The 16,302-nt window shown below is 42.6% G+C and overlaps 1 protein-coding gene across 1 annotated transcript in view; it reads right to left on the reverse strand.

The window, feature by feature from the left end:
* Positions 1-16,302, reverse strand: part of NMT2 (N-myristoyltransferase 2) — a 69,493-nt gene that overhangs the window by 9,809 nt on the left and 43,382 nt on the right. Inside the window, exons 3-8 of the mRNA XM_073581925.1 lie at positions 14,983-15,021; positions 13,934-14,078; positions 12,780-12,898; positions 12,311-12,402; positions 9,172-9,288; positions 8,704-8,874 (exon numbers count right to left, since the gene is read on the reverse strand). Of these exons, the coding sequence (XP_073438026.1) occupies positions 8,704-8,874; positions 9,172-9,288; positions 12,311-12,402; positions 12,780-12,898; positions 13,934-14,078; positions 14,983-15,021 (683 nt within the window). The remainder of the gene's footprint in view (positions 1-8,703; positions 8,875-9,171; positions 9,289-12,310; positions 12,403-12,779; positions 12,899-13,933; positions 14,079-14,982; positions 15,022-16,302) is intronic.

Below are 16,302 nucleotides of genomic sequence, written 5' to 3' on the forward strand. Positions count from 1 at the left end.
ATAACAGACGCAGCGCTCGGACCGTGCCGGATGTAGCCCGGGAGTCTAGGCCCATTCTTCACAGGCAATCATGGCCTGATACAGTTGTGGCCAAAAGTATTGACACCCCTGCAATTCTGTCAGATAATACGCATTTTCTTCCTGAAAATGATTGCAAACACAAATTCTTTGGTATTATTATCTTCATTTAATTTGTCTTAAATGAAAATACACAAAAGAGAATGAAGCAAAAAGCAAAACATTGATCATTTCACACAAAACTCCAAAAAAGGGCCAGACAAAAGTATTGGCACCCTCAGCCTAATACTTGGTTGCACAACCTTTAGCCAAAATAACTGCGACCAGCCGCTTCCGGTAACCATCAATGAGTTTCTTACAATGCTCTGCTGGAATTTTAGACCATTCTTCTTTGGCAAACTGCTCCAGGTCCCTGATATTTGAAGGGTGCCTTCTCCAAACTGCCATTTTTAGATCTCTCCACAGGTGTTCTATGGGATTCAGGTCTGGACTCATTGCTGGCCACCTTAGAAGTCTCCAGTGCTTTCTCTCAAACCATTTTCTAGTGCTTTTTGAAGTGTGTTTTGGGTCATTGTCCTGCTGGAAGACCCATGACCTCTGAGGGAGACCCAGCTTTCTCACACTGGGCACTACATTATGCTGCAAAATTTGTTGGTAGTCTTCAGACTTCATAATGCCATGCACACTGTCAAGCAGTCCAGTGCCAGAGGCAGCAAAGCAACCCCAAAACATCAGGGAACCTCTGCCATGTTTGACTGTAGGGACCGTGTTTTTTTCTTTGAATGCCTCTTTTTTTCTCCTGTAAACTCTGTGTTGATGCCTTTGCCCAGAAAGCTCTACTTTTGTCTCATCTGACCAGAGAACATTCTTCCAAAACGTTTTACGCCTTTTCAGGTAAGTTTTGGCAAACTCTAGCCTGGCTTTTTTATGTCTCGGGGTAAGAAGTGGGGTCTTCCTGGGTCTCCTACCATACAGTCCCTTTTCATTCAGACGCCGACGGATAGTACGGGTTGACACTGTTGTACCCTCGGACTGCAGGGCAGCTTGAACTTGTTTGGATGTTAGTCGAGGTTCTTTATCCAACATCAGCACAATCTTGCGTTGAAATCTCTTGTCAATTTTTCATTTCCGTCCACATCTAGGGAGGTTAGCCACAGTGCCATGGGCTTTAAACTTCTTGATGACACTGCGCACGGTAGACACAGGAACATTCAGGTCTTTGGAGATGGACTTGTAGCCTTGAGATTGCTCATTCTTCCTCACAATTTGGTTTCTCAAGTCCTCAGACAGTTCTTTGGTCTTCTTTCTTTTCTCCATGCTCAATGTGGTGCACACAAGGACACAGGACAGAGGTTGAGTCAACTTTAATCCATGTCAACTGGCTGCAAGTGTGATTTAGTTATTGCCAACACCTGTTAGGTGCCACAGGTAAGTTACAGGTGCTGTTAATTACACAAATTAGAGAAGCATCACATGATTTTTCGAACAGTGCCAATACTTTTGTCCACCCTCTTTTTTATGTTTGGTGTGGAATTATATCCAATTTGGCTTTAGGACAATTCTCTTTTGTGTTTTTTCATTTAAGGCAAATTAAATGAAGATAATAATACCAAAGAATTTGTGTTTGCAATCATTTTCAGGAAGAAACTGAGTATTATCTGACGGAATTGCAGGGGTGTCAATACTTTTGGCCACAACTGTATGTAACGCAGGAGATGTCTGCTCGCAGCATGGACAGTATATAAAAAGAAATCCGGCAGCACACAAGGTTTTTTTTTTTCCCTCCACCTTATAAAGGTCCTTTGTATGAGTGTTTTGCCATCACTGCTGCTTTCTGTGATAGGTTCCCATGAATGTGCAAACAAGCAATAATCAGCACACAGGAAAGGCTTCCACTCTTTACAGGCTCGCCTCCGCCAGCTGCACATAATATTTGCAGAGCGTCCCTTTAGAATTAAGGAATCATTTTTTTTTAGATGGAGTATTGCGTTCGCACTTGTGGCTTTACAAGGAAAGGCGCTTCTCCAAAAAAACAAAAAAAATCTCAAAATGCACAGAAACTGGGCAAAATAAAAGGTAAAAATGGAACGTGAAGAGACAAATAAAAATGTTTATACGTACAGCGGGAGAAATAAGTACTGAACGCATCACCAGTTCTCTTAGTAAATCTACTTCTAAAGTTGCTAGCATTGACATGAAATTCTCACCGGGTGTCTGTAACAACCCATTCGATCCACACAGGCAAAGAAATCATCCATAGATGTTCAGAAATTAAGCTGTGTGTAATTAAAGAGAAATTACACAGGGAAAAAGTATTGAACACACTTACGGAAATGTAATTAATATTTCTTACAAAAGCCTTTGTTGGTGAAGAAGTTTCAAGACACCTCCTTGTATGGAGAAACTAGTCGCAGGCATTGCTCAGGTGTGATTTTGGCCCATTCTTCCACACAAACACTTCTTCACATCCTGAAGATCCCGTGACCTCCTTCTATGACCTCGGAGCTTTAGTTCCTTCCATACAATTTCTATTGGACTCAGGACAGGTGATCGGCTTGGTCATTCTAGCAGCTTTGTTTTCTTTCTGTGAAACCAGTGGAGAGTCTCCTTGGCTGTGTGATTGGGATCATTGTCTTACTGAAATGTCCACACTCAATCATCTTCATTATCCTGATAGACGGCAGATTTTTATCAGCCTAGGGATAATGCTGCCCGTCATTTTGGATTTTTTCCCTTTTCCTGCAACTAAAATATGTACTTTTTGGGGTTTATCTCCATAGGGTTGGATTGTCTTCATTCTTGATCGTATTTGGACTGACTGTCTTTAACAATATACATAGAATAATTCAATTTTAATTTAAATGGGGTATTTTTTAATGTATATCAATTAAAATTTATATTTTAGGCTATGTGCACACGGTGCGTCTCTGCTGCGTATACGCAGCAGAACTGCATGTGATGTACAGTAGCATTAAAGCCTATGTGAAACAAAATCCGCTGTGCACATGCTGCTTTTTTTTCCACTTCTTTTGTGCGCTTTTGCTGCAGTTTTCCACCTGATCCATTCTAGAAATCCACAGGTGGGAAACCGCAATGAAAAACCGCATTAAAAAAGCATAAAAAACGCACTGAGGTTTGTGAAATCTGCAGCTGCGTTTTCTGCCAGGAGACGCATTTTTTGTGCAGAAAATTCTGCACACAAATCTGCAACGTGTGCACATACCCTTATAGGAAGGGTATTTTTCTGGCACTTACCAGTGAGCACTTTGAACCAATTGTACCTGCTGATTCCAAGTCTTCCTGTAGCTCTCCACAGGTGATCCTTGGCTCTTCTGATAATTCTTTTCACTTCTCTGTCTGAAATCTTGCGGGGAGCACCTGGAAGTTGTGGCCAGTTTATGGTGAATGATGTTCTTTCCACTCCTGAATTATGGCCCCAACAGTGCTCATTGGAACATTCAGTACATTTGAAATTCTTCTGTAACCACTGCCATCAGTAATTTTTGCAACAATAAGGTTGTGAAGGTCTTTAGACACCACACTGGCGATACCCATCATCAGATGTTTCTTGTGTGGCACTTTACACATTTTATAGGCCATCAGTTCAACCAGCTGATATTATGTCACTAACAGTCAGGATTGCTTTCTACTTACTGACAGATTTCAGCTGGTGTCAGGACTTTCCATGGCTTTTTGCACTTCTCTCTTCCTTCATGTGCAATACTTTTCCCTGTGTCATTTCTCATTAATTACATGCAAATTGTCTCTTCAGAGAGGAAGAGGACTAGAACTCTAGTGCCACCTATTGGAAGTAGCAATCCTACAAGTCAATGTCGACCCTTTAACGAGCCTTGTCACATGACTTGGGATTAAAGCCAAACCAGAATCTCAGTTTGCAGACACGGTGTTTCGGGGTTCTGCCCGTCGTCAGTGCAAAGTGTGAGATCTGTTTGGTTGTGTGAGAGGCGTCTGACCGATATCCAAGAAGTATCGTTTCTCCTTTCGGAGATTGACATGCTAAGCATGACGAAATCTTGGCATGCTTAGCAAGTCAATGTCCGCAAGGAGAAACGATACTCATTAATTACACATAACTTAATTTATGGACAGTTCACAATTCTGTTGGCTGTTATTGGCTTGTTTTTAGAGATTTCCCAAACAGGTTAGCGCCTATAATGTCCGATTATTATATAGTGCCGAATGTAAATAAAAAAATAACACTTTCCAAAATACTGGCCACCAAAGAAAACTTTGTGCCCACAAAATTAGGTGCTGATTTTCACCTTTTAAGTCTTTAGAGTGAATGCAGCTTGAGACTATAATACAGACACAAGTATATATAAACCCTTATACTGTCCGGAAAAGCTCTGAAACTTAGGCTAAGTGCACACGTTGCAGAAAATTTCTGCACAAAAACCTGAATCCCTTCCCAGAAACCACACCTATTTTTCCGCGGCAGTTTTTGCGGGTTTTTTGCGCGGTTTTGATGCGTTTTGATGCGTTTTTTACCGCAGCGGTTTCTAAACGCATGGGAGAAGCCAAAACCGCGGAAAAATCCGCAAAATTAGTGAGCATGCTGCGTTTTTTAACGCGATGCGTTTTTTTCGCGGTAAAAAACGCATCAATGTGCACATAAAGTGCAAAATGCATAGAAATGACTGTGCAACTTATTTTTAGCGGTTTTATAGTGAAAACCGCGGTAAAAACCGCTAAAAAAATGCTGTGTGTGAACACAGCCTTAGAAATAGTCTTAACATTATTACTATTATTAAAGGCTTTATCTGGAACTTTAGGGGCGCTGGGATCTTTAAACAGAGAGAGATTCGGATCCCCAATCTAACACCGATGGCCTAAGCAAAAAAACAAAAACGAAAAAAAAAAGACCAAACACTTTTAAAGCGCACCTGCAATTTCAGGTGAATTTTCAGAATAAGGCTGAGTTCACACGTTGCATTTTTTTCGCGTTTCCGCGGCGGTTTTAACCGCGCGATTTTGCCGCGAAAACGCGAAAAATAAGCATCCCATGCATTCCTATGGGATTCCACAATGCTGTGCTAATGCTGCGGTTTTTACCGCGGCGGAATCGCTTCGCGGTAAAAACCGCAGCATGCTCATTAATTTGCGGAATCGCGGCGATCCCGCACCCATAGGAATGCATTGTTCCGCTTATTTCCCGCATGTGGCTGTGCACACCATGTGGAAAGTAAGCAGAACAATGGTGGATGGTACCCACGGTCCGGAGGAGAGGAGACTGTCCTCCGGGCTTTGGGTACCATATCCCTGTAAAAAATAGAATTTAAAATAAAAAATATTGTTATTCTCACCCTCCGACGTCCCGCGCAGCCTTCCCGCTTCTCTTCACGCTCCGGTCCCAGTAGTCCTTTGCGAAAATGCTCGCGATGACGTCCGTTCTCGCGGGATTGCGAAGTCTCGCGGTCATCGCGAATTACCGCGAGACGTCGCGATCCCGCGAGAACTGACGTCATCGCGGGCATTTTCGCAAAGGATTACTGGGAACGGATGCGCGGGACGTCGGAGGGTGAGAATAACACCGTTTTTTATTTTTTTTTTTTACATTCTATCTTTTACTACTGATGCCGCATAGGTAGCCTCAGTAGTAAAAAGTTGGTCACACTCGTCAAACACTATGTTTGACGAGTGTGACCAACCTGTCAATCAGTTCTCCAAGTGATGCCACAGAACGCTTGGAAAACGCTAGCATTTTGCAAGCTAATTACGCTTGCAAAATGCTACTTTTTCCGCGGGAAAATCGCAGGAATTTAAAATGCGATTTTCCCGTGGACTGGAATTCCGGAATTCTCGCGGTAATTTCCGCGAGAGTTCCGGTACGTGTGCACTTAGCCTAAGCCGTCTTGCGTGTGCATTTTTCAGTTTTCTCTAAGCTAGGGCAAGGAGACTAGCTGCTATGATGTCTCCCATATACAGCACACACAGACATGAGGAATTCTTCCTTTCCTGACTATGTAGCACACGTCTAAAAGCAGCAGCATAGAGGACATTGTATACTAGTAGTGAGCAGTGTATATGTGAATTCAGCACCAACTTTCTGCTCCTCTCACTCACTGTGGTCCCCTTGTCCTTCTCTGTCATTCTATAGCTATAATTTGATTCCTCGGTGAGCTGGCAGCCCATTATGTCTTGAGCAATATGGATTTCATCAGTTTTTTTTGAATGGATGGTGAGTTAAGGAGGTGGGGAGGAGGATAAGAAATAGAGAAAGCAGCGTATTTCTCTGTTAAGATAAAATACAAAGTTTCTTATATTCGCTCGTGATACTGATTTCTGTTTATGACATTACAGGTAGAAACCCTTAGGCTATGTGCCCACGGTGCGTGTTAAAACGCTCACTAAAAACCGGACTCCTTCCCAGAAATCGCGTGTTTTTTTCCCGCGCGATTTCACCGCGATTATGATCGCGATTTTGCCACGATTTTCGGGTGCGATATTCAAGCACTTTCCAAGCGATTTGAAGCATCGCTTGGAAAGTGATTGACAAGTTGGTCACAATCGTCAAACATAGTGTTTGACAAGTGTGACCAGGTTTTTACTATTGAGGCCGCCTATGCAGCGTCAATAGTAAAAGATAGGATGTTAAAATGCTAAAAAAAATAAAAAAATCCGGGTATATTTACCTTCCGGCGTCCCGCGCTGCCATCCCGGGCCTCAGCATTCCCAGTAATGCCTTGCGAGACCTGTGATGACCGCTAGAGTCACGCGAGACTACGTCATCACTGGACCTTGCCGCAAGGCATTACTGGGAACGCTTAGGCCGGGAATGCAGCGCGGGACGTCGGAAGGTAAATATACCCCGATTTTATTTTTTATTCTTTTTTTTTTACAGGGGTACGGTACCCAGGGCCTGGAGGACAGTCTCCTCTCCTCCACAACGTGGGTACCAACCGCACATGAGACGCTTCCAACATAGCCACATGCGGGAAGTAAGCGATTCTCATGCATTCCTATGGGTGCGGAATCGCGGCAATTCTTTGCGATTCCGCACAAAAGAATGAGCATGCTGCGATTTTTTCCGCGATGCGATTCCGCCGCGGAAAACAGCGCAGCATTAGCACAGCATGTGCGGAATGCCATAGGAATGCATGGGGGGCGTTCTGTACACGATTTTTAAACGTTTTTGCGCCGAAAATCACGGCAAAAACGCTTAAAAAATCGCTACGTGGGCACATAGCCTTAAAATAAAAATCTGTTAAAAGTTTGTTGGGGTCGATACAACTTTTTAGGCACTAATTGCATCATTTTATTTTTTTTTTTTTCGGCGTGCAGCAATTCTTTATAATACACACACAATATGCTCACTAGTGAAGGACTTCGCCCATTAAATTCACAGAGTAATAAAGGGGTATTTCCTTCTCCAAAAGACCATCCTAAAATGTAGTAGGTGTAATAATAATTAATAATAATATTAGGAGATACTTCCAATTAGAAATGTAAATCCTATATGCAAGGCACACACCCACAGTGAGTATAAGTAAGGCCGGTTCTGTGCAAAATTGGAGAAATCATATCAGAAGGAAATAGCACCAAAGGAACCAATTGCTAAAAATATATAAAGTTTTATTGGAGAAAAATATTTTTTTTAAAACGTTGATAGCGTCAGGTGATGGAATAATAACAATGGTAAGCCACAAACCACACCTACCTAACACAGGCATACACCAAGGCAAGGGAAACAAAATGTGAGCTGCTCTAAAGGGCATGTGCTTTGTGCAAATAGATATACCCATGGACATAGTTTAAATGTTAAGTGCGTAAGTACACAGAGTTATACAAGGGTAGAAATAGACTAACAGAGCTGTACGCAGAGTTAGAAAAAGTGCTGAGCAAATGGATGCAAAAAGCAAATGAATCAATGCCTCATGTTACCTGGGAGTTGCGGTGCCAGCGGCCCCAACGCGCGTTTTGGCTCAGTGCCTTTTTTCCGGGGGAGTCAATTAGAAATGTAATATACAGTATTTCTTCTGATTCACCATGTTGATTACGCCATGTCAGGGCATTGCAGTAGCTTAGGTATTTATGGTTACGACAACTAACTAACTCACTATATGTGCATTTGTAAACATGGATATTTAAGCTACTGCAATGCCCTGCACACAGGGTAAGTGACATAGCTAATCAGTTACTAAATTTCTATGTCGGTTATCCCATGTGCAGGGCGGTGCAGTAGCTTGAATATCCATGGTTACAACCGCTCATATAGGGAGATAGTTGTTACTGGTCATAACTATGGATACCCAAGCTACTGCAATGCCCTGCACATAGGGTAAGCGACATAACTAACCAGTGAACTATACTACATTTCTGTCGCTTACCCCATGTGCAGGGCAGTGCAGTAGCTTCAATATACATGGTTACAACTGCTAATATAGTGAGTTAGTTGTTACTGGTTGTAAACATGGATACCTAAGCTACTGCAATGCCCTGCACATGGGGTAAACAGCACTGCGAATCAGAAGAACTATACCAAATTTCTAATTTGAGGTATTTGCTAATATTATTATTACACCAACTACATATTGGGATAAGATCTTGGAGATAAGAATACTCCTTTAATGCCAAGTATTGGTGACATGAAGCATGGCATCAGGAGATAATATATACCTGCATACACAGTACAGGCAGAAATCACATAAGCAATACATACTGTACCTGCATGTCGACACCGGCTTTGGTAGCACAACCCCTGCTGTGTAAACGGCTTGGAATATACCCTCCAGGTTCACTCTCCGGGTTATCTCTCGGATGAGGACTGGAGCCACGCGCTTTGATCGCAGCTTTTTATGGACACAGAGGAAATTGATTTCTACCATCTTTTTTTCACTGCAAGAAACAAGCAGAAAGATCGTCTACATCATCTACACCAGCGGTTATCAGCGTCCCCCCATGACCCCACTAAAGGCTCTGACACTAGAGAGTGCTGCCTTGGACGTATCCTCAATGTGATTCACATGGGGAAAGTACACTTCAGTACATAAACCAGAATCATTGCTTCTCAGGAGGTGAAAAAGCCACGGTGTCTTGGAGAACCGTCAGCTCATCTGCACTGTGGGTCTACGCGAGACTTGTTTTATCAAGCATTACAGACGAGCAGATTACTATAAGAACACCAACACTTACTTGTCATAAATACGGATAGTCGCTGGAACAGCACTTATAAAACCGACTAATTTCTTGTTGGAAGACACTCTGACACCGCAATGCCACTGAGACAGCCAGCCTGGAGGACGCAGCGCCCTGTAATACACAGGTATTACCCTATATCATCTTTCAGTCTCCATAGATTACACACAGATTAAAACAGGCATCAAAATGGTTAATCAGCAGGGATCAGGGCAAGATCTGATCGCTGCTGTGAGAGGCAGGTGCTGGCTGTATAACAACATCGACACCCACTGTGTGCGGAGCCGGCTCAGCTATTTGAAATAACTGATCCAATTAGAAGTCATTTGGCTCCGTTCTGTATTATCTGTATTTTTGTGCTTAGTTTATGCTAAGGGTCAGTGCGCTTAACAAGGTAACAGATACCCGGGACTTTGAGAAAAACAAAAAATGTGCCTAAGCACAAGCACACAGGTAGTTGCTACTTACCTACCTGTTGAGCACAACGCCGTTCTTCCCTGGCACACAGAGGTCACTGACCGCTCTTGCCGGTGATTCAGCTGCCTCTGCTGATGTCACATCGACAGAGGGGTGGCTTCTTTTCCTCCCTGCTCTGTCAACGGGGCGTGACTTCAGACATCATTCTGATTGAAAGCCGGCTCACCCAGTTTGGCAGCAGGAATCCGGCTGTCAGTCCGAATTACACTGCAAGTCCAGCCTTGTCGACAGAGTGGAGAAGAATCCGGTGCTCTATCGACAGGACGTCAGCAGAGGCAGCTGAATCGTTGGCAAGAGCGATCTGTGACCTCTCTGTGCAGGGGAAGAACGGTGCACTGCACAACAGACAGGTGAGTAACAATTACCTGCCTGCTAGTGCTTAGGCACTGTGAGGAGCTGGCCACGGACTAAAGACTACTGAACCAATAGATGTAGAGCGGAGTCCATGACTCTACACGATGCAGACTTTTTCCAGCAAAGAGCACCGCTTGCGTCAATTCTATTGTGCTTTATTAGAGATTTTCAGCTCGTCAGTTTAAAGTGCACAAATCTCTCCTGGAAAGTGTTCAGCCTTAGGAATTGATGTTTCCATTCAGTGACAGTAAGCAGAGGAAGACGTGCAGGCTGGATCTTATGTATACATAAGGCCAAACACAAGATTGGTAATCAGGTAAAACAATTATTCCATTACCCTTGTTAGTGTCTTAGAGGCCTCAATTGAGCCAGTGATTCATTTGAGCCTGTAAGTTGACTCTTGTGAATACCTACTGATTTCGTATTACATCAGCCACCTACAGTTTACTAATGGACACAGCTTCCACCGGCACCAATCCTGTGGAAGAATGCTCTGAATGGGCTATGTGGGTATAAAGTCGTTGGCTCTCTCTGCAGAGTGTCTCTTCAAAAACAGCCAAAGGGAACCATGGTTCCATCTGGTGGAATACAGATCTGCCAATCACTAAACCCACAAAGACGTTTGGAGAACCCAGCTTGGAACACATAGGTAACCTGGCGATATACCTCACTGTGCTAGGTCAGCTTCCTAAGCTTACCACTACCCCCTCTCTGTGGGTGCTTGCCAACATTGGGTTGCTACTGGTTGAGGTAGTTGGCCCTGGATGCCCTGAAGTCACAGAGGTTCTAATTCCCGGAGAGCCAGCGGAAGGGTGCGACTCTTGTAATTTGCACCATTTTGTGTACTTGCTGGGACCATACAACATGTTGCTGCTGTCTGGAACTGGACACATGTGCTACGGTCGTTGCATCTGTCAACTGGATTTGAGGAACTATCCTGAGTCCTGAGGACTGGTGATGCCGACTGGAGCTGGATACATGTGCCATGGTCATTGTATCCCTCGTCTGGAGGAGAATGGACTATGACTAAAGTCGATACTGGTGGGAGATAAAAAAAAAAAAAAAAAAAAAAAAGCTGTGGGCCAACCAAAAGCTGGGAGACAGTGGGTATCGCCTAGCATGGGGGCAGTGGTATTTTGGACACCTACCCAGGGTTGCTGTAAAACCACTGACGTAATGAATAAAAAATTGTTACATTGTTAAACTGCTTACATGATTATTACAACCCACAACCTCAGATCTTCACAGGCACATTCTTTGTTTTTCCCAAAGTCCCGGACATTCCCTTTATAGTTTTGTGTCGCCATAATCTGTGAGCCATAACTCCTTTATTTTTCAGTCTACAAAGAGCTTATCTTTTGGCACGAACTGTGGTTTTTAATGGCGTTCACACAACTTTCTTATCTCTTCTCATTCCATTTTTTTTGGGAGCCAAAATAACCAAATCAAAACGATTCTGAAATTAGATCTTTTTTTTGCACTTCGGCTTTCACCAGGAGGAATAAATATGATATTTTATTAGTGTCAAAAGTTATAGACTCAGAGATTCCAAATATGTTCTTTCTTTTGCTATCCATGCTTCAGAAAAATGGCAGGTGATCAAAACTTTAAATGTGTATTTTTTTGAAGTCCCCCAAGTGAAATTCAGACTCCGATCGCTTCTCTAATAACAGAGTATTGCGGTATATTATAAAACTGATCATCTCCTATGAAGCCCAGATGTTACTTCAACTCTGAACCAGAAACACAGCAAACAAAGGGAAAAATGGCTTATAAAATGCACAAAAAATGCAATAATTGGAGCAAACTGTTATTGTGTATTATGCCATTGACACCTACAGATCAAAAGCAGTAAAAAAAAAAATGCAGTTTATAACGCAATATTAAAAATGCAATTTATATTATGGACTTAGAAGCTGACAGAATATTGACTATATAACGCATCACTCGAGCCCAATCCAAGCATGTGGTCCGCAAAGATGTACGATGGATGTCGTCAAGAGGGTTAATGTCCTTTCATTTACATTTAAAGGGTAATTACTTTCTTGATGTTCAGCCTCCTTTCATTCTACAAATAGGGGGACGTCAGATAGACCCTGCTCTTCAAAGCCAAAAAGGTATGACAGATACGCGACACGATGGACACCGGAGGTGCCCAAACAGACCTCAGTGACACCTGCTAGGGTATCCATCCAATTGAGGGGATAAACAGCGCTGCACACAATCCCATTTTCTAGGGAGAAACAAATGAATCTGTGAAGGAGAAGCGAACAATCTCATTCTCATAGAAACCCAGGCTACTCACCATTGTAAAAACTCCGGGGAATAGTCAAAGCGGAACATGTTGTCATCGTCTTCTACGTAATTCTCATTCAGCAAAGTGTAAAGTTCTTTCAGCTACAAGGAGGATAGACGACGAGAGAAAGATCACCGTTACTACCAAACCTGGACATATATATGTTGAATCAAGGATATAATAAGGAATAACTGGCTTTCCTATACATAATACATGGTGAAAATGTGGAATCGATGGTTGCAGACAGCAAAAATGTTGAATTTCCTGTGCTTCCAAAATCCAAGAACTTAGGAGCATGACAATATATTTGAGACCATTTTAGTTGCCATCTGGCATCCTATGTAAGACCCTGACTTATCTGATATTGATGACCTACCCTAAGGATATCTAAGTACTGGACAACCCCCCTCTGTACTCCTATGATAAAAGCGGCACAGCTACATTAATTAATGCAGTGACCCAGGAGTTGGTGACTTACCACCTCAGCGTTGCTCAGGTCTAACGTGTCCCACATGAAACCCTGAGGCAGAGAATATGGCTCCTGGCGTATGTTATCCTTGTCGGGTTCGATCGGACCGTGACAAGTTACAATTTCGTCTAAAATGAGAAGTGCGGGAGTTAGAGAACAATATAGGCAGATCCACAATGTAAACGATTCTATCCTCACTCCAACCTACGTTCTCAGTGGCGTATATTTTAGTATAGGATATAAATTCCACCGCAAAACTTACGTTATGTTCTAAACTCAAACTTATCTACTTGTGTAAACAAATAGGAACACCACGACATTTGTGTTTACAGTTAGAATCCAGAACAAGGCATCTCCATGGTAACAGACCACAAACAATACCAGGGTAGTCTGATTTTGAAGTCACGGGAGTAGATTTTCCAATGTGGCAGAAAATCCAAACATTTCCTACCAGGGTGTTCGAAATTGTAATTTGGTAGTGTATTAGAGTAATAACCAAATTTTACTCTTTGCAATATACAGGATGGAATCCAGACAACATATTGTACTTTTTGGGGAAAGAGCAATCCAAGAATCCACCGGACACATAGGAGCATATTTATCAATTCTGTCAAATTCTTAAAACAGCATAAACTTAGACTGGCCAGTCTTAAAATGTGCCAGATTCATCATAGCTGCTCCTGCATTTTGATAAATCTGGAGTATTTTTCCACTCAAGTTCCTACTTGTTGACTATGTTTGTGTCAGATATTTACACCAGTGTTACATGTCTGGCCACGGACCTTCTCAGTAATCCATGCCCATTGTCAGACAAGGTACAGAAAGTGTCTAAAGCACATAATAAATATGGTTTAAGTAATGAAAAACAGGTTTTCTGTGCAAATTACGCCAGATTTTTTTATACATTGTGCTTGATAAATATGCCCCATAGAATGCAAAGAGAAGCGCTTGTGATTGTCCCAAAATCCCCGCACTCACTAAGCAAATTTCCAATGCCAAATGAAAAAAGGAAGACAAAATTTCCAGAGAAGTTATACAACTACAGGTACTCTTTTCCAATAGCTCTTATCTATATAGTGGTCCTTTGCTATCACATGTGAATGTATGCAAAACACAGAACGACAAGCACTGGATGAATAGGGAGTCCCCTGGTGACAACTTACTAAGTTTCGGTACTGGCTGTGTATCCCAAAACTGGTATTTACGTTTGCTTGCCTCGTCAAGGTTCTTCGCTGGTCCCTGGCAGGCGGAAAGTAGCTCCATGGCTCTCTGAATGTCCTGGAGCTTTTGCATTGGAATAGCGGGGTTCTGGGATAAAACAGGGAATGCGGATGAACACAGATACTCACTATAATAGTACACCTGCTACGTACGGCACAGATGTGACACTATGATGTAAGCAATCGCGGGAGGGGTTCAGAGCTGTCAATTCAACTCGTAGAGCCTGACGCTTATTTTTTGCTATTACTTTATTCCGGCTGCTCCCCTGACACTTCTGGGGTTTTTTTTTTTTAAATATGCTATGCAGTTCCAGAGATATGGGCTTTTTATTAAGTGCAAATTTTTATATTTTTTTTTCTAAGGGGGCGGCGCTCACAGAATAATGCAGAGGAGCCTAAACACACGCCCCCGAGGATCCTGTGATAAATATTCCCTTGGTAAAAGCCATAAAAATTAGCACTAAATAAAAGGGCCCATATTTATTTATTTTTTTTGGTGGGGGGGAATAAATAAATCATCACAGAACGGAAAACCCGGGAGAGCTGCAGGAATGAAATGAGAACAAAAACGGGTCACTTTTGAACTAGTGACATCATTATTATTTGGAGAAAGTGGTTGCAGCAGTAAATTTTGCTGATGCCCCTGATTCTTTGGATGGAATTAAAGTGTTTGTTTTAAAAACATTTAAACACCCATTCAAATAATTGGTGACATCTATGGGTCTTATAGGAGAGAGAGCGCATGTATAAGCAAAACACTCAGTCAATGAATGCACAGCGGCTCACATGTGCACGACTACTCAATTCACATGGAAGACTTTTGGACCGTGTTCTCAAATTCAGAACTGGCTGAACCTTGGTGATCAAATATTTATCACCTATTCTGTTCATGTGTGATGAATATTGGTAATAACCCGCAGAAAAATTTGTCAAAATTGGACATACGAGGAGTTATTTAGCTTACTAACAAAATATATAAAAACAAAACTCACCATGATATCCTCCTCTTCTTTGATTCTGTCCTGTCCCATCTTGAAATAATTGCAAACAAAAAAAATAAAAAATTATTTGATATTTTTCATCGAGAGACGTACCCTTTCTCACAGACTTTAGAAAAATGGTTTCTGACTGGGAAGAAGCCTTCTGTAACAAGAATCCCACCTCCCCACCCCAATCCCCTAATCTATCTGTAGTAAGTAGCAGCACCCGCATGAACGCTTTAACCAAAATGGAGCAGATTGGGACCAGTTGCCAATTTTTTTCCCATTCATTTCTAACTTTATTGTGACTTTAATGAAGTTCTTAAGATAGGCAGTATTGTGTACAGGGTGCATGTAGAGAAGGAAGTGCAGCTTCAGCCAATATCTGCAAAGCAGGAAGTGATGTCAGAGAAGGAAGTGCAGCTTCAGCCAATAACTGCAAAGCAGGAAGTGATGTCAGAGAAGGAAGTGCAGCTACAGCCAATATCTGCAAAGCAGGAAGTGATGTCCGAGAAGGAAGCGCAGCTTCAGCCAATATCTGCAAAGCAGGAAGTGATGTCCGAGAAGGAAGTGCAGCTTCAGCCAATAACTGCAAAGCAGGAAGTGCAGCTTCAGCCAATAACTGCAAAGCAGGAAGTGCAGCTTCAGCCAATAACTGCAAAGCTGGAAGTGCAGCTTCAGCCAATAACTGCAAAGCAGGAAGTGATGTCAGAGAAGGAAATGGGAGTCATTCTGGCAACTTTTGCGGTACAGTCCAGTTACATGCAGCTGCTGTTCCCAGAGATTTAGAAGATTTACACTATAGGCATTTTCTGGCCAAAGCCCTGGAAGCATCTTCCTATCATCCAGCATTCCCAGCGCCTCTTCTGATTAGTAAGCCTGATGCAACACATGCATGCCTTCACACCGGGCCTGCTAATCAGAAAAGGTGCCATCAGGTAAGAGGATGTTTGCAGAGCTCTAGTCTGGTGCTCATGGACTACTTACATGGCCGCTGTACCAGGATAAATCTTTTTGCTCAACTGTAAAATTTAGATTCTGACAATTTGCGGACTGTCTTTTGGTCTATACATTAATTCCACAGCGCTTTAAAGACATTATCATCACTGTCCCCTATGAGGCTCACAATCTAAATTCCCTATCAGTATGTCTTTGGAATGTGGGAGGAAACCAGAGAACCCGGAGGAAACCCACGCAAACACGGGGAGAACATACAAACTCCTTGCAGATGTGGGATTTGAACCCAGGAACCCAACACTGCAAGGCTACAGTGCTAACCACTGAGCCACCGTGCTGCCCCGTACTTACATACGCCCCCTGAATTCCTCTAAT

Source organism: Dendrobates tinctorius, unplaced genomic scaffold (genome assembly GCF_039654945.1).
Source record: "Dendrobates tinctorius isolate UK_male_01 unplaced genomic scaffold, ASM3965494v1 ptg000070l, whole genome shotgun sequence".
Classification (NCBI taxonomy): domain Eukaryota; kingdom Metazoa; phylum Chordata; class Amphibia; order Anura; family Dendrobatidae; genus Dendrobates; species Dendrobates tinctorius.